We start from the raw sequence: 19,456 nt of genomic DNA on the forward strand, positions 1-19,456 counted from the left end.
GTTTTTTTTAAATAAAATTGTTGCACATACATTTCCAGCTGATGAAGTAATTGTTTCAGCTTCATAACACTTATACGTGAAGAGCTCTTCACAAAGTTGCACGGATTATATTAGAATACAGAAGCTTCATACATGAATCGTGTCATCCATAGGACTTAAAATGCTTACAATGTCAGGGTTATTCTTATAACACGGTGTCCTTGTTGGTTTTTTTGTGCTGTTACCTGGTTTCTGAATTACAGCATTGCAGGCGTTTGCTATCTCCTCCCTTTTGGCCTCGTCTGGATACTGGTTGTCGTTGAAGTAGCTATAAATAGCGGAAGAGTCACACTGATTAAATTAATTTCACTACACAAGGACGATGTCAACAATCGTGAGTTACTGCTGTTTGATATGTATGCGGTACAACCGAGCCAATATTGAGAGTGTATGACAGGCTTTATTTCCTCGTTGTCCAGGCTGCAGTGTCTCCGTTACTCCTTGAGGAAATAAAAAGTTATGAAACAATCCTCTGCTAAGTTCCATATTTTCTTCTGCCCTCACCTCTCCATCACAGCCAGACACTCTTTTCTCCAGGTGAAGCGACTTCCCCGACGCAACCTGAAGGTTCCAGGGGCGGTGGTGAGGGGAGGCGGGGTTTGCCTCCACTCCATCTCCTCCAGAGGCAACGGAGCCGGTCGCATGTTCAGAGTGGCACCTGGAGCAGCAGAATCTCTGTTAAATTTGCAATATGCGGCTTTAAGATAAGATAAGATAACCCTTTATTAACTCCACAGTGGGGAAACTTGCAGTGTTAGAGCCGCAAAGGGGGAAGTGTAAAAACAAACAACAATACTGATATTGTACAGAATGATTGCACAGACTCTTTCGCACAAATTCCTAGACAGTTGTGAACAACAGTTTGCAGAAACTTGTAAAAACCAAGTACATTATGGCAGTCTTGAGTTTGCTGTGCAAGAAGGGAGCCCTTCCTCTATAAAACAGCACCTTAAAACTCCACTCAAGTTTGCTGCTGATCACACTCACAAAGAAAAGGCCTTCTGGAGGCACGTTCTGTGGTCAGATGAAATAAAAATGGAGCTATGTGGCCAAACAGACCAGAATTATGTTTGGAGCGGAGAGGCTGAAGCTTTTCACCCCAACAACACCAAATGTACTATCAGGCATGGTGGTGGCAGTATTATGCTCTGGGCTGTGTTGGTGCCAGTGGAACTGATGCTTTACACAAAGCAAATGATGAAGGAGGAGGATTATCTCCACATTCTACAGGAAAACCTGAAATCATCAGCCAGAAGATTGGATCTTAAAAACAGCTGTGTGTTCGAACAACACAATGACCATAAAAGCTCATCAAAAGTGGTACAGAAATGGCTAAATCAGGCTAAAATTAAGGTTTTAGACTGGTCTGCTCAACAGTCTTGACTGAAAACCCATTAATAGTGTGGACCATGAAAAAGAAACAAGTCTGTGGCTGAAAGCCAACACATTTAATTTAACTGCACAAATTCAGTGTGTTCAAAGATAGATCCATGAAACTTGCCAGAAGCTTGTGGATGGCTACCAAAAGCGCCTAGTTGAGGTGAAAATGGCCACGAGATATTTAACCTGATATAACCAAGTGCTACGTTAGTAATATACCAAGTATGTATGTATGCTAATATACACAGCAGTTTTTATCATATTTCCAAAACATCTACAATAAATATATGAAAGAACCCAAATGCATGACTGTTCTTTGTGACAAAATCTTATGGGTTTCAATGATTCCATTATACGAAATTAAGAGTTACAGGAGTCACTGAAAACTCAAGACTGCCATGATGTACACATGGGCTTTACAACTGTGTGTACACTTTTGTTCACAAAAGAAACTGATATTACTCAGAGACTTTCTAAATGTACAAAATATTCACAAGGCACATGTCTGAATGCCTTGGTGTTGTGTGTTTCATACACTTCTCATCATGGTGTTTACATGGTGTGTACACAGCTTTTGTCTATAAATAGAACACAAACAATGTGGTTTGGACTGATCCAGATCTGAACACAATGGATCATTTCGAGCCATGTTGTAAAAAACAGAGGGGAAATGGAGAGGAACGAGGACGGAGGTAGGAGTGACAGAGACAGTAAATCTGCTTCATGCTAAATGTCTAAATATGCTAAGTAGCTAAAAATCAATCTTTCTCCAGAACTGCAGACTCCACCTTTAAGTTCCAACTGAAAATGGTTTACTTGTCAGGAAGAGTCAAGCCACAATAAGCAGCAACACACAGTCTGCAGGTGTGCTTGTGGTTTGGAAGCACAAACTGTGCCAGTAGCAGTCTAAGAACAATGTAGTAATAATGTGTTTAGTGGCTGTTTTGACAGATGAACTGAGCACAGCACCACCTCGGCCAAGAAGCCCTTCCCCGCCTCATGAAAATGTATGTGAGAACGTACAGCGCCTTTTGCTAATCTCACAATATATTCTGTTTATAAACTGGACTGAATAGTGCTGACGAGGACGGCGCTGCCTCGTCTCAAGTCATGACCACAGCAGAAAAGAAAACCACACAAAAGGTTTGATTTGCTCTCAGACGCATAAAGCTAGCCGCATTACAGCTTAAAGCCTGGATACATTATGGGCACGGAGGCTCACGTGCTGCATCATAACATAATCTGACGCGGACATTGTCAGCGAGGCCTAACTGGGTCAACCCTGCCACAGCCCAGGTTATCAGAACAGTATGAATGGGGCATCAGTTTTCTCTGCAGCAGTGATGGAGGCGTGTGCGCGGGGCTGGGCTGAGCTGGGCCGGGCTCAGTCTGGCCATAAATAGCATAGAGCAGTTTCCAGTGCTGACGGTGTTGGCAGGGCTCCACCGAGGAACATGCCGCAGAGGACGAGGCGTGGGATGTCTGCTGCCCGGCTATAGGTTGATACAGCGCGCACAGGCCTGTATGTACACATGCACAGTCTGGATCCAGAGAAAGCATCTGTCCGGCTGGGTTTTTTTTTTTTTTAACCATTTACAGTCCAGTGTGGCCCTTTTTGTCATTGGTTTGCCTTTAGGTGTCTCTTCACAGCCTTGAATATTACTTTATCAAGACAAACCAAGTTGTTTTTTGTATCTATATAGACATATAGCCCGTGAATTTTTTAAAAATCACAGGATAACACTACGGCTGCACTTTGGGAAACACAAGAGGTCAGAGTTTGGAGTTCTTGGACAATTTTTCCGTCCACATCTCAGAAGCCTAACAACCTTATGGAAAGGAAATACTTAATAAAAAAAGATATTGCAGCAATTACGTCACAAAAATGAGACTTGACTCACTAAAGACATGACGACATCAAGCACATTCAAGTCTCAGGTTCTGACCGAGTCAACAACTAAATAGAAAATAAGACAGCAACAGGCAGGTCAACAAATGACAAATAACTTAAACTATTCTGAACAATACACATGTAGCTAAATCCCAAACTACATCGTGTAAGTGATTATGGAGCTTATTTTGCAAATTCCCTGCAGGATTCGGTTCTATTATTGTGTTACTGCACGACAGCTGTATGTTTAAAAGTAAGCAATCAGTCTTTTTCCACCTCTGGCGCTGAATCTAAAACGCTTCATCGCCTTAGTTCTCTGGTGGTCTGGTGTCATAATTATCCAGTCATGGCTCGCTTGTTGCCACCATTTTGCATCCACAAAAAGAACAACAGAGTAGTTTTCTTTTAGGGCAACAGGGCATGCAGCAGGTTTCACAGGGTGCCATGTGTTCTTTGTTGGTTTTTTTAAAGATGTGTAATCAAGATGCATAATAAGCAGAACTACAACCAGAAGTAATCATCTTGTCAGTAATCTCTGGTGGCAAACTGTATAGCGGAAATAATGCCTCTAAACATTTCTGTACTGCAGTTTCTTCAGCTCAGACTGTCAAACTTTCTTCCGACTTCTGTGAGGTTCATGAGGTTATTTCATCAAATATTAGTTAAACTGGGATTTGATCCACAGGATAACGCTAATTGAGAGTAAAATAAAGAAAAACGGGCAAGAAACAGACTTGAGTAACGCTTCAGAGATCAACCGGAATCGCTAAATGCAAGTTCACAGACCATCTGAAACGGCACCGAGGGAGCGAGCGATACGGCGGAAACCATTCAGAAGATAAAAAGAACAGGACAGCTAAGATTAAATTTGCAAAAGGCCATGCGAAAAAAAAAAGAAAAAGGAATAGTGTCATTTCCAGATGAAAGTCAATAAAAAGTTAGTGTGGGTGTGACATGATAGAGCGGTTACTTGATACCACATGAGCACTAACGTCCTGAGCAGCTGGTTCGATTCACGGCTGGAGACTATTTGCTGCACGTCATTCCGCTGCTCCCCACATTTCTTGTCTCTCTCCACTGTTTTTATTAACTGAAGGCATTAAATTGAAGAAACAAAAAATCTTGTGTGGAGAAACCCCGGTGAAGAACTCAAGGCTGCACTGTGGGTAAAGTACAGGTGGGAGCATCTGGGTTTATTCTCGTAGCTGTGCAGGTGAACTTTTGCTTTTTATTGATTTATTGGATGCAAAGCTAACGAAATCTGCCAAAAATATATTGAAACGGCTTCATAAAGATTTCAGAATCCAAATGCTGTCTGTTGAATATTTTTGCCTGGGAGAAAATCAAAGTCTAACGATGGACCTCCAGAGCCCCGAAAAAAACATCCCGTGGAGCGCTTAAAGGATGCCGTGGAGCAAAGTGTCAGCTCATTGATGCTCTAGGTTGGATAAACTAAAAGCTAAAACGTGGAAGAAACTTTCATCACAGCTACAGACGCTGTTCAAATCTAGAAATTGTCAAAAAGTACAGCAAGCGGGCAAACAGGCAAACTAGATATTGAAATATAATGGTTTTCATTGAAGCCACCTTTTGTGTGTCTACATGCTCGTTCTAAATCGTGGATTTGTTGTTTTATTATTTGAAATCGAGCCAATTTTTGTGTGTAGAGGGATACCACTATCTTTATTTTCTTGTCGAATACAATAAAATCTTGGTCCCACTGTACACTGACACTGATATAATAGCCTGCACAGTGTAGAAATATTGCTTGTAATTACAACACTGTGTCATTATGGCAGAACTTATCACTTAAAGTAACACAGACCATCTTGATCCGACTGGTTATTCCATTAGCATCAAGTTAAAATACGCAGACATCTGTTGGTGCCTATGCATCAGCCAAAACCAGCCAATTATTAGATTGTTTCATTTTCAGTACAGTACGTTCATTTCTTGAGATTGTCTGACTTTATAATTACAGGAAATATGTTGCACAAGAAAGCACTTTACAGCTTTGCTACTTGTGGTTATTGGGACAGACTGAGTGACTCAACTTGAACTTGGAGGAAGAACAAAAAAAAGAAAAAACACATTAGAAGGCTGTACATGAGTAACACACATGATTTTTGCACAGTATTTATTAAGAAAGCTAGCTTGGTATCAGTTTTTAGAACATGAATTTGTGCGATTAGTGTTAGTTCTTTAGCTTTACTATGTTAATACAGGATTATTACTATGTTATTATTAATCATTACTGACTGAGCTGTATTTTTGCGTACGCTTCTGTTCTAGGCTGCTGATGTTTATATGGTTTTGAAAGATTAAAAAACACTAAGTAGGACAAGTAGGAATGGTATTTGTTGGAACATTGGTGGTCTTAGTTAACACAACTAAAACATATTTTACCAGACAAACCAAAGCTGAACAAAAAAAATTGAAAAGAACATTTTTGTCAGAAATTGCAAGAAGACTCATAATTGCAGTCAGAATGATTGTGTTTTTTCATGTCTTTTCAAATGAAAAAAATGTAAATTAAAAAGACGATTTTTGCTGCAGTATCTACCAAACCATCATGTTCCTTTTAGTCCAGTGAATACAATCTCTAAATTGCAGCTACTGCAATTTGTATATAACACTTGGCCATATTTCTGTGATATTTTCATCATTACTATTATTGTTCGGTCCGAGGACAAACTGCTAAACGACTGATTTCCCAGAGTGCTGCTATGTTGGCAGGAGAGCACATTCCTTTATATCCTCTGGTTGGAGCTGCACATTAATGATATTTGTTAGACCACAACAGCACTCAAATTTAGCAGGAACAAACAGCTGCTGTTACTGTCTTATCATCCTCCTCCGTCTCCAATTCGTGTTTTTGCTGACATTTAGGATACTACATAGAACGGCGGCATCATATAGATCGCATCCCAGCAGCACATATACCACAAAATGCTCGCCACTTATCTCATTAACGGTGCAACAGCAAACTGCGGGGAATGGAGTGTTATCCTACTGTGCTAACTTTCTTTCCCTGCTGCAATTAGTGAGGCAAACTCTACTGCTAGCTTTACAACAGAGCTTCAAACTCTCTTCGTTTGGTCAAGCAGACGTTCACATGAGCAATGAAACGAAACTGGTTTCTCACATAATAACACGGAGAAACTTTATGTTGCACACCAGGTACCTCGTCGCCACATGTACATACCATAAAGCACATACACAATGCACATTTGAATGCAGGACAAATAAAAAAGAAAACAATCACAAATGAAAACCACATGTGCAAGGCTCCAACATCTATGCATTAAATTAGATTAGACAGATTAGATTAAGTTAAATAGTACTGACTGTGGTGACTGAAACAGTCGTTCTGGCACTGCTCTGTTCATCCTAAATATTTCGTTTCGTTGCCCAATCTTGGCACAAACTGCATGGAGCAGGAAAAACTCTGATTCGCTTCCAAATTTTGCCACCATTTTTAACCACAGCCCTTCAACGCACAAACAAACCGTGGGGCCCTTCTTTCCTTTCCCTCTCTGGACTGCCAACTGTCAAATAAGGGCAAAACGCCAAACAAATATAAAAAGAAGCGAGCGGTGTGTGTGTGTGTGTGGGGTAATGAAGCCAGATGTACCTGGTGTGGTTTTCTCCAGCGTGTACCAGCGGTAGAAGGCTCTCTTCTTCTGCTCGCTCAGGTCGGAGCCGTGCTGCAGCAGCCAATGGGAGATCCTGCTCTGGCTGATGCCTGGAAAGCAGCCAGACGCTGAATTACGACAGAGTGTTTCGCATCAAGCTCCACCACAACTTGTATACAGCCCTTGGAAGAATTCAAGGGGAATAAAAGAGGGGGAAAAAGGGTTTTCTCTCTCCTGGATTTATTTCTTCTCCGATCACTTGTCTGGTGCACAAGCAGCGGTAACAGAAATACAGCAGGATGCTTGTTTTTTTTAGTGGCTCCCGGTTAAACTTGATATTATCAGTTCACTGAGAGGGGTTGGGGAAGGTTGATACCAGTATTTGCACCCTGATTTTATTTTGATGAAGAGAAGTGTATTCGTCACAAGCTCTGTCAAGTTAAGTGCACTCCAGCGACCCACACTAGAACTCCTACATGTTGAGTCACTGGTTTTATCTACAGATTTTACATTTTCACCCTCTGAACAGACCAGTGAGTTTGAAGGGCATGTCACCTTTAAAAAAATAAAATAAAAGCCATCAATCATTAAGCTGCCAAAACAGAGAGAATCTGCAGATTTTTAACGTCTTTCAACTACTCAGACAAGTATGGAAAAAAGCTTTCAAGTTTAAAAAAAGCAATAACACATTTAAAATATGTGCAGCCATTATACTACTACTCTGCTACAACCATCAGTCATGTGACCAAAGTTCAGGGAATTTTTGGATAAACTGCAGGCTGTGTTTACACAGAGCAGACAGGAGACAAGTAAAGAGACAAATTAAAAATGTTATAGAACAATATCTATAATATCTAGAGCCACTTTTCCAGTATTGGTAACAACTGTCACATGTTAACTCGCCACCGGGTTTGAAAGGTTTGTTAAAATTACACCAATTATCAAAGCCAGTCCTTTAACTATTCAGACAAGTGTGGCAACAAATTTTAAATGTACATTAGTGAGCTATCTAAAATACTTACATTTACCTTTTTTTCCCCAATTTTTGCAAAAGATATAATCAAAGAGATTCAACATTTATGACATTATAACCTTATACTGTACAAAAGACATGTTGGAGTTCTCTCTATCTAGCCATGGTTGTGCTGTTTCCATAGAGGTGCAGGACTTTAAATTTAGATTAAAAATGAGCCCACCGTGAATAAAAATGTGGCAGGAGCATAAAATGCCCAGAAACTGCTTGGAGTTCAGAGGGTTAATGTCTTGGCTGATTATCTGAGATCTTAAATATGGGAGCGTCACACGGTCAGAGTAATAAAAAAAACGGTGTGTCCTGATCAGCTATAAAGATTAGTTATACAATCCAATCGCACCACTTCTTCTTACTGGCTGCTGACAATAGAAACAACACTCCACCAGCAGATTCACTAACTTTACAGTCATTCACTGCTGAAGCTGAGAGCATCAGGGCAGTGAACAAAAAGGGATTTTTGTTTTCATCACCTATTTTTGTTTTTATCAGTTTTTTTTGTTTTTTTTTTAGTTCAGGTGATTTTGAGCCTGCTGTGCTGTTATCTTGTGACAGACAATAGAAGTGCAGTGGTTTGACTGAGAAACTGCACATCAAATCAGCTGCTTCGTCAGTGTTCAGAAGGCAGCCTTTGTAAATCATGATGTGATTGCCTGACGTATATCCAGGGACAGAAAAAAAAAGGGTTTCTAAAAGAGTCAGCAGCAACACAGATTTTATGTAAATGTAAAAAAAAAACATACATATAAAATCGATAAACGTGCTCGACAAAGTGACAGCATGTTTGTGACAGAAAAATCGATGGCATCAGGAGTGAGTCAGTTTGTCTGCTACTAACCGGTAACTTGTGCCACCACTGCTTGAGAAATCCTCCTGTTCCCCAGGAAAGCTTTGATCTCTTCTTTCACCAGACTGCTGTCCCTCCTGCAAACACACAGCGCAGAGAACACAGCGATACCACTTAATACACTGTCGGCAGCGAAACACAAAGAAGCCTGCTGGTGTTTTACGGAAACCGAAATGAAGTGGCAGCAATTTATTCAAGAAATGCATCATTTGTATACATTTAGAGAGATGTGGTGACAACTAATTGGCAAGCGAAAATAAAAATATATGGAGTGGAGATAAGAGGCATTCGGAACTGCTGCATGGAAAGAAAAAAAAAAATACAGCTTTTATTTTCGTGCTTTTTAGACGGATTTACGTATGTTCAGCTTCGGTGCAAGCTGCTGTATGATTACCCCGCATTAACAGCAAACACATACATGTTTTATGCTTTTGTCACAGACGCTGTGCTCGTTTCAGACCGCTCATTTGGTATGCTGTACAATAACTGAGTCCCTCTTTTCATGTCAGATGAGCGAATCTGTGTTTCTGTATTTCATCTATTCGTGGGAAAACTACAAAACCACAGCTCCCTTTTTTTCTTCTTCTTCTTTTTTTTTAATCTGGGCTGCATTTTGACAGCATTATCGATGTATTGTTCTTTTTATACGGCTCCCGCGCAATCAGCGTTGCGTTTCAGACCAACACAAAAGGCAACGGCTGTATGAACTGAGCCACAATCGAGAGAATCTATATTTCCAAAATGTATCTAACGGAAATGTTTCCCCTATCTCACTCCTCAGCAGGGAAAAAAAGCATAAAACATGCACAGACTTGCAGGAATGGAGGATGTGCAGTCACACAGTGTACCCACCCTGCTTTCTGGCGTCGAGCCCAATCCCCTCCCTTATATATATATACACACAATAATGCACATACACACACACACACCAACACGCTTAGGACTGTCTTGGCCCGATTCCTCCTCTGGTACGGGTTGTGAACACTTGTCAGATGTGTAAACTGCTTGGTGCATTTATCCATACAGTTAGTTTTTTTTTTTTTGCTCCATGTGAAAGCATTTCCAGTGGGCGCCTACCCCCACCCAACTTTACCAGCACTAGTGCTCAAATAAAAAAAATAAAAAACACACATACAATCACAGCAGCCTTTGAACCAGTCAGCATCCCAGGCTCGCACAGTCAAAATGGAGAACGCATCAAAGTCCTGAGCGCTCTGTTGGCATATTTCTGAAATGAAAATGCGTCACGACTCTTGACATCCAGCATCAATATCCTCCACACCAGCCTCTTGCGGCGCAGCTAAAATTAGAGCTCAAAAAACGCTGCTTGTATCGACACCAGCGAATCAATGTAGCACAAGCTGCTGTACAAGACTGAGGAAGAGTGGGGTGAGGGTGAGGAGGAGGAGGAATAGGAGGAGGAGGAGGAGGGATGATGAGGAGGAGGAGGAGGGGGAGAGATGTGTTGGATGCCAACTCAAAAGGCCGAACCCCCGCAGAGACGGAAATGTGCACTTTAAAGTGAGGAAAATCGGAAGGGCACCGTGGGATTGTTGACAAGCTGAAGCCTCGTGTCGCGCCCCCGCAGCCCCGCCGAGCGAGACGCTGGAGAGTCCTACAGGCGAGAGAGGACGAGGGCTTTTGAACACTACTTAACTTCTCGGGCTGTCTAAAGAGGACGGGTAATTTAATGCAGAGGCAGCGTGAATGAGCAACGGGACAGCTAGTGCAGCGCCGAGGAGAGAGCCTGAGCCCTAAATGCCTATTCTTACTCTGACTGTTCGTGCAGGGCAGCTGGAAGGCAGCAGGAGCCCACAGCTAATGTGTAAAGTGCTTAGAAGAAGAAGAAGAAGAAGAAGATCGGAGGTGGCGAACATGTGGACTGTGATAGATTAAGAACACTGGACCTGTCAGAGTAATGGGCCTCAGCAACTACTTGAGCATGTGATTTCAAATCTAATGTCATTGGATGTTGCTTAATGTAATTTCATGTAATGTTTCCAGAGGTGCATGATGGAAAGCCTGGTTTTTTTTTTTTCTTCCTTCCCTTCCCTCTTGGAAAATGTCATCTTGAACCCTGAAGGCTTTTCCAATGCCTCCCACAGAATACTTCCCCTTTTATGCGACCAAGTCTTTGTTGACTGTACGCATAAAGCTCAACAAGAACGCCTTTATGCCCGTCTGTTATTTTGATACTCCGTCACAGGACGAACATCTTTATGTGGTACATTGTGTACAAGACAAATGTACTAATCACAACTGTCATGTGTTCTGGTGCTTAAAAAAAAGCCAGTTCGGTGCTCCTGGAATGAAAGCGTCCCTGCCAACCTTTTCTGTCTCTTATTTAGGTGTTTGACTGTTATTAGTCTTTTTAATTACCTACCTAATGACTGCATAACTCTAAATATGAGTTGCTATTCATTAATGGTTAATTAGTACCCGTGCATCGAGGCACTTAGTGTCTGTTTGGGCTGAATGATTTGAGGGAAATATCTAATGGGGATTTTTTCTGACAGGCATCACTTGATTTGTGATCCACTTTCTTTTTACAGTCAGGGTTCACAATTCAAGATTCACTGTCTCGTAGATTTAAAAGTAGATTTTTACCACATGAGATACCACTAAATGTCACACGAGGAGGACAGCAATAATTTGTAAAACCACACAACGGTTTAAAGTCTGGGTCAGATGTGCAGGAATATGTACGAGGTGTGGCTACGGACCCTCTGAACTCCAAGTCGTTTCTGGGTGGTTGTGGCTTCCATCACATTTTTACTCACTGTGGTCTCATTTTTCACTTCAATACAAACTCCTGCAGCTCTATGGAAACAGCACAGCCATGACTAGAAGTAGAAGGAACCTAAAAAATGTCCTTTGTGAAGTCTAATAAAGTTAGAATGCCACAAATTATGAACACAAAAGGCGACTCTCCACAATATGGACATTTCACTGCTCGCATTTTTAATTTGTTTCCATACTTGACCCTTACGTGCTCTGTGTAAACTCAGTCCCTGAATTTTCATCACATGACTCTTGGTTGCAGCCAAGTCACTAATGTCTTTATTGTTGTGCCAAGGAACACAGCATCTGTAGATTTTTACAGAGGCTGGTTGGAGCAGACACTTTTTCTTTTTAAGTGAGTAGTGTCGAATAGAGTGAATTCACTGAAATATCACAAATTTCAGCTTAGGGTTGGTTAGGTTCTCCAGTTTTCCCATCACAGGACACAATTCTTTCTATTTTTACAGTTTCTGATTCTCTCAAATGGTGTAATGTGGGCTTTATTTTTAAACCTGCTGACAGGTTTTTGGGGTCCAGAGAATTTAATAATTAGACTGGGCTTATGTCAGTTGAACAGCTGGAATGGGTGAACGCAGTCGTATCCGCTGATCAATGGGCAACATTAACTGCCCCTCAAAGTTTAAGTCAGCTTGCATGTGTTTGTTTTTTTTTTTTTAATCATTATTTAGTGGTCACATGTCATATATCCAACATGCATCCTTTACAATTTGCTAATCGCATTGTTGAAAAATGAGATTTCAGTATAAAAACGTTGAACTGTTCATCACTACTGTTCGTGTGAACGCTTCACAGTTACAGTTTTGCAGAAACTACACCTTGTCAAAGTTTAACTTTGTGTTAGGGCTACATAACCGGTGTAAAGGTGAAAAACACTGGAATTGGCCTACTTGGACTGTTTTTCTTTCCGGTGGTTAAGGATGACAACAAGTCGCAGGTTTAAACTTTAACAACTTTGGTGTATGAGATCTAATTAAAGCACCACTGCTGAAATGCTTATGACATATTATTAAAACTTGCTACAGTACTAATACAAATACTTAAGGCTTAAATGAAAGGCAAATTAGATATTATAGCAACAGTTTGACCACCACAACAACTACAGGTAAAAGTATGGGAGCCCTTTGAGGTCTGCATGAGTGGATCTTGAACCATCTTTAAACACCTAAAGGCATGTAAGTGGTGCTGACAAATTTGAGACCTAAACCCAGAGCTCAAATTACATTCCTGTTTAGTGACTGCAAACACAAGGAAGTGGCTGTGCTCTGGGTCATTCTGTCATCTTTTGCATTTATGTGCAGCTGGACAAAGTGAGTAAAATGTGAGCGAGACACTTAAAACAGCATCCAAATACATGAAACCTTGAAAAGAAAGCTTAGTTCTTACATGTTCAGGTCAGAGATGGCTAGCAAATTAAACAGATGAACCTAACTTGGTTAATGTATTAATTGGTGAATGCATAATCAAACATAATAAGCACAGATCTGAATATAAGCAGAAACAAGTGAAACTATCAGGCCTGGAGATTTGGCAGATCAAAACTACCAGCTCAACTTTTTTGGGTTGTTCTTCAGTTTTTTCATATTGAAAGGAGACTGCTGAGGAACTAATGATTTTTTTGTACTCTTACACCTGGGCACAAACCCAAACAAACTCACAGTTCAAGATGAGCACCTGATGCATAATCTTGGCCGCTGGCAAGAAAGACATCACACGGAAATGGCTGCAGCCAAAACGTCCAACAAAAGGGCGACTGGACTATAACTGTCAACACAATAAACTAGAGATATTGACCTTTAACTGTGACGACCCCTTTTTTTGTTTTTTAAAAACTGACTAAATGCCTGTCTGAAAGATGTGACACAGAATCTACCACCTCTAGTCAATCAGCAACAGGAGAAGCGAACAGATAATAATGGTTTGGCATGTGTCCTACCAACGATCGGTTCATTTCTACATGTAGCTTTTCCACACAAGCCCACATCCTAAAAATAATACTGAATGCAAGAGAAAGAGACGATATTCAAACTGAAAATCACAAATCTGTTTTCAAGCAGTCTAATGAACATCAGCTGTCATATGAATTTACACCACCTGAGCACAGATAAACTAACCTTGGACTGTGTCAGACCTAAAAAAAAACTTTTAAATAAAATAAATAAATAAATAAAAGAAGCACATTTATTTTACAGAGAGACACAACATGGAACTGAATGCTGCATCACAGCTGTCAAATGGAAATAATTCCCCAACTGCTGCTTTCAAGGTCAAAAACGCACCTTAAACCTCACTTCTAAAGCCAACGGGAACATGAAGCCATGAAAGTTCTTAGACAGAATGAAAACATAAAATCAACAATTAGAATTAGGAATAACATAAGAGAGACAGAGCAAATGCCATCTGCTGATGAAGATCATGTGATGCCAAACTGACTTCGTGGTGAGATTGTTCTCTAAACTTCTGTTTCCAAGGTCAAGAATGAACTCTAAAGCTCAGCGTGTGAAACATGAATGTGTTCCAACAGCAGCTGCGCACAATGGAGCTTCAGTTGAGTTTCCATTTGGTGCTATCTAATTAGCCCCGACATAAACAGCGCTTTCTTGCTTTTTCATTACGAACATTACTGCCAATAAAGACGATGCCCCTAATTCCAGGCTGAAGACCATTGTAACGCTCAAGCTATTCAAATGAAAACATAAGGCGGAAAAACTCAGAAGATAACAGTAAATAGCCTTCAAGGTTGCTTTTTGAAACACCTATAGTGCGTTTTTTTGTGTTTTTATGCGGATATTCTGTGAAAAGATCATTACTACTGTGGCTATGCTTCATTCAATCGCCATTCATGTCAGACAGTCTTTTAAGCTTATATTCAAGTGAATGAAGCCTTTGAAATCAGCATAAGTCACTATAATGAGACAACCACAATCTTAGATAATTACTTGCCCACTTCTACAAGCACTCAACTAAAGTTGGACAAACTGCAAAGTAAAGAGTTACCCAACAAAGTTTCAGAGCTCACTTTAACTCTGTGACTACTGACCTCATCAGCTCCTCCACCTTGTCGTCTATGTCCAGGTCTTCTTCTGTGGCCTCGAACCCGAACGCTCGCGCTGCTGCTGCGCTATTCACCGGATACCGTGGAGGAGACAGCTTTCCGTTGGGCGTAGCAGCTAGACTGTCACGGCCGTTCTGTGACAGCGCCACCAGCGCCACCGGTGATGGCAGGATGGCAGAAGGTGGCGGCGGCCCTGGAGGTGGGGAGGTGTCGTAGCTGTTGCTAGGTGATGGCGAGAGCCCCCCGCCGCTGTTGAACTGTGTCTGCGTGGCTGTAGAGATTTTGGAGGTCGTGGAAGAGGCGGCGGCGGCCGAGTGGTCGCCGGTGCTCCCCTCGGCGCTGTTGATGGCGCCGCTGTTGCCGTTGCATGATACGGAAGAGGTGGTGGTTGCCGAGGCAGTGTTGTTATTGTTGAAGGATGTGGTAGTAGTATTAGAGGCAGAGTTGTTGGTGCAGCTGTTCGCCCCGCCTACTCCGTAGGAGGACGAGGAGGAGGAGGAGGAAGAGGTTCGGCGGCCGAACTTGTCGCCGTGCTCCCGGTCCAGCCGGTCCAGAGTGTCAAGTGCATGCAGGATCTCCTGCTTGGTCATGCCGGTGCGACGCAGCCGCTGCAGCAGATCTATCTGCTCAATAGTGAAGCGCGGCTCCTCGCTGAACTCAGACATCCTGCTGCTGGATGAGAGACAAGACAGACAGGTTGTGAAACAGAGGAGGAATAAGAGGAGGGGAAAGGAGGCAGGAAATGCAGGGTGAAGTTAAGGAAAGTAGGAAGGAATCCTTAGGAAAGTAAGTGGATGTTAAAGATCTGGAGGAGAAAAGGAAGAGGGAGAAAAGGAGGAGCAAGGAGGAAAGTCAGGCATAAATGAGACAGATGAAGGGATGGTGGCGGCACAGAGGAAATGAGAGGATTAAGTAGCAAAGAGTGAAAAGGAACGCAGTTGCAGATGGGGAGAAAAATGAGAATGATGGGGAAGGAGGAGTGAGGCAGAAAAAAAAGGTAGTGGAGGAGAGTTAGAGGGATAAAGTGGAAAGAAAAGGGTGGGAAAGGAGAAAAAACTGCAAGTAGAAAATTAAGAGGCAGCAGATAAGAAAAGGAAGACAAGAGCGAGAGATAGAGGTGTGAAAGAAAAAGGGAGGGAGGGGCAGGGCATAAAAATCAGCTATTTTTGGGAACCAGCAGGCAACACGCGCAGAGTGCCAGAGTCACCTTGACAGCTGATGCTATCTTAACATTCTGACTGTCGTTCTTTAAGAGCTACAATATATCCCCGGTTCTGCACACCACCCACGCTGTATGTTTTTCATAAGCAATTTGCTGTGCTCAAAATCAATGCAACTGGAATCAGACTGCGGCAGATTTTCCATCTTCTGTGCCAGCCTGACCTATGCTGATATGATAAATGGTTTAAAAGGGGTCACTGGCATTTTTCTACATCTGTGTTACTGTGCAGAGGACAGGAAAAAAAAAACTAAATGACTCCACAGTGCATGCAGTGTTTTGAAGTTATTATGAAGGAAAACTAATAGGAGTGCGGTGCATATAAGCCTTTAGAGGTCTTTAAAAGGATTTCAAGCACATTGAAAGAAAAAAAAAAAGTCCTTTTGGGTCAGCACTGAAATACATTACTTCTGTAGCACTGGTGAACATTAACTAGTCCCCTTAAGTTATCATTATAAATTCATAAGGCAAACTGCTCTGGCTGTAAATCATTACCAAGCACAATTACACTGCAAGATCTGTCACATCCCAGAGAGGTGAATTAAAACTACAACTGTCTGACTGCTTCATTTAACTAGAACATCACTGCTTTTTAAACATGCAATTGGATGCATTTGAAGTATTTCAGTAGTTTAAGTGATGTTGGCACATTGCGTGTTGCAAACAAAACCGAGCATCTGAAATCATTACCTAGTCCGATGAAGCATTGACTAAGTTAACTATTCACTTCGGCTCAAGAAGCTGGTTAAACTGGTGGAAACACAGTTTGCAGGAAACACTGCTCTTTACTGCCTCGGAGCAGTTCGAACGGGGCTCTCTTTGCACAAACGGCAATGCAAACTTCCTTTTGTGCACAATCCTATCGGGTTGCATATCAGTTCAGCAAAGTTCAGGAATAAATCACAGCTTCGCCGAACCGTCTGCTCATCATGCGACCAGAAACAGCCGAGGTTTCCCTACCGTTCAACACGGGCTGCATGCATCAGATGTTCCCCACCAAACTCTCGCCTCGTTCGCGGTGTAGTTTTCGAAATCGTCCCAAAACTGACCACAGTCCGCGGTGTCTCCTCTGCCTCCATGTGTTTTTGTTTTGCTGACTGTGGGGCCCGCAGTGCAAACCAGCGCAAAAAAAAATCTGTCGCTCCTTTTGCCGCTGCGGGCGAACCGCTGGTGATGCCAGCTTTCACGCCCTTTGCCCAAAAGCTAACGTTAGCAAATGTTTCTGTGGCAGACGGACAATGCCCGGTTAAATGAAAACCCGCACGCAGCCTCCTTTAACACACTCACACACACGCACCAAACAAAACAAAAAATATCTCAAAACATTTTCTGCGCCCCCAGCTGCTGATTTTACACTGACAACAGTCCCGCTGGCATCACGGGGAGGACGGCTAGCAACTTAACGTGAGCTATTTCGGTCGCGTTGTGGAATGATTAGCATAACATGCTAGCCGTGCCAGCGCCGATACTAGCTGACGTTAGCCGCCGTCGCTGGCTAGCGTTTGATATTAATAACATCACTTTCAGTGTTGAAGAGAGCTAAGTACATGACTTACCTCGGTTCAAAACGTCCACTGAACCATTTAACTTTATAACTCAAGCGAAGAGCCGCTGTGTCGTTTACTGCAGCCGAGCGACAAAGCAGTTTGATAACAGTGCCCTGTCCGACCCTTTTCCAAGGATTTCTAATCAGAGGCGAATTATTTGCCTCTCTGCTTTGTCTGTCTGACAACAGCCATATTGACAACTAACACCTCCGAGCAGCTCCGAGGGAACTGTAGTTTTACTGCCACTGAGGCCTCCGACACGCGGCGGCGTCCTCTACTGTAAAAACTACAAATCCCTGAAACAGGAGCGAGGGGGAGCTGATGGCTCGCTGATCTACAGTTGTCACAAAACGGCGATGCTGGTTTTAATGTGACCACAGCTGCTGCTGCTGCTGCTGCTGCTGCCGGGCTGAGCGGTGCAGGGTCCGGGTCAGAGGCGGTCTGAGGGTCCTGAACCACTGGGGGCCCCGGTCCAGCAGGGACAAGATTTTAATCTGATAATGGCACCAAGTTATTCCAGAGTGCAATGAAAATAAAGTGGTGCAAGTTGTTTCCAAAACTCTTCCAAGTAGATTTCATTCAGCCAGAATCTGTTTTGTTATCAAGTCGGTTTGCACACAGGAGGAATTTGAAGGAGAAAAATGTAAAGAAGGACACAAAATGATTTAGAAAAAGCAAGTGCAGTAAATCAAAGCTATAAAGTAGAGGGGAAAAATACACCATTTAACAGCTGTACAGAAATAGAGAAATGCAACATCTAAAACCTACAGCATGCACACTTTATTCATTTAAAACATGCGCAAGAAAAAAATCAGACTCATTTTTTTACAGTAGTTACTGGATTTGTACTCATCATATCTATTGGGACCTTATTCTACAGCAGAATGTGAGATTTACAGTTTGACAAGACTTTCCAGTAAAACACTGTATTCATATATTGTTATAACTATAATCAACATTAACTGCAGTTACCTATAGATTACAATATTTTCTTCTTTTGAAAGACAGTACTTGAAGTTGCAGATAGATACGATTCATAAATAACAGTGTGTCTTTAATCTACATGATCTAGAATTGAGATCTAAAAATGCATATCGCCCTAAAACACATAGGGGATAAAGGTAATGGCAAGTTTTAATGTTATAGATTGGAATGCATGACACAATGTAGTCCTTTTATTGAACAAAAAAATAATAACGCATCAAATTTGATGTGTAAAAAGCCTTTATCTATCGCTGTAAAGTTAACAATAATATCCTAAGCTGCCTAACTAAAGTCAGTCCTATGAACAGGGCTTCATAACTCGTTGTTTTAAACATTTCTTTTTCCAATTCACGCCAGTTTTTTGGTTTTGGGCTTCAGATTTTACAGTTTTCCATCATATTTTGGGAAAACCAGGACACCACTGTCAGCATTTGTGTGTATTTTAACAGTATTTTATGACAGTGAGTCATCCTTGTGCCGGCCTCGGTTCAACCTTTCTGATATCTGGTAAAGACTCCAAAGGCCGTACCATTGTTATTTCACCTGACAAGGAACTAATTAAGCTAATTAGTAAATGTAATCGTCATGCAACTCTTAACAACCAAGCTAGACTGCAGGACAGAAGTAGTCTGGGTGAAATAAGCCTTTAAAACCAAACGACATGCGCTGTAGCAGTTATTCTGTCGGTAGAACACAACCGCCGGCATCCCCCTGAAATCTCTGTCAATGGATGAAGTTGTAGTCAAACCAAGGAGAACGATTAGACGAGTATCCAGCTAGATAGGTTTGGTGAAAACACATCAGCACATGTCATGACCCAGATTTCACAAAATTGAATGAACCTGCCTCAGTTATCATCATAATATTTATGGTGCAAATCAATGCTTAAAGGCTGTTCATGTTAATTTCAAGGATATTAATAATGCAGGATTCCAAAAATAGGAATTTACCACAAGAACCAAGTCCAGATTCACTCCTGATAACTCTGTGGTGTTTGGGGCAGTTTGATTAAATGTAAATCCACTAAAAC

General features: G+C 41.8%; 1 protein-coding gene across 3 annotated transcripts in view; it reads right to left on the reverse strand.

Moving 5' to 3' along the window:
* hmbox1b (homeobox containing 1 b) overlaps positions 1-17,654 on the reverse strand; it is a 29,906-nt gene extending 12,252 nt beyond the window's left edge. The window contains exons 1-6 of one of the 3 annotated variants that reach the window (XM_008289561.1): positions 17,452-17,654; positions 14,662-15,345; positions 8,814-8,899; positions 6,945-7,055; positions 544-697; positions 225-307 (exon numbers count right to left, since the gene is read on the reverse strand). In XM_008289561.1, coding sequence (XP_008287783.1) covers positions 225-307; positions 544-697; positions 6,945-7,055; positions 8,814-8,899; positions 14,662-15,341 — 1,114 coding nt within the window. In that variant the 5' untranslated portion in view covers positions 15,342-15,345; positions 17,452-17,654. Of the gene's footprint in view, positions 1-224; positions 308-543; positions 698-6,944; positions 7,056-8,813; positions 8,900-14,661; positions 15,349-16,855; positions 17,196-17,451 lie in introns of those variants that run through there. The other 2 variants (XM_008289560.1, XM_008289559.1) reach the window with 2 other exon arrangements.
* Positions 17,655-19,456: the final 1,802 nt, after the last annotated feature.

This window comes from Stegastes partitus, unplaced genomic scaffold (assembly GCF_000690725.1).
Source record: "Stegastes partitus isolate 25-593 unplaced genomic scaffold, Stegastes_partitus-1.0.2 Scaffold621, whole genome shotgun sequence".
Lineage (NCBI taxonomy): Eukaryota > Metazoa > Chordata > Actinopteri > Pomacentridae > Stegastes > Stegastes partitus.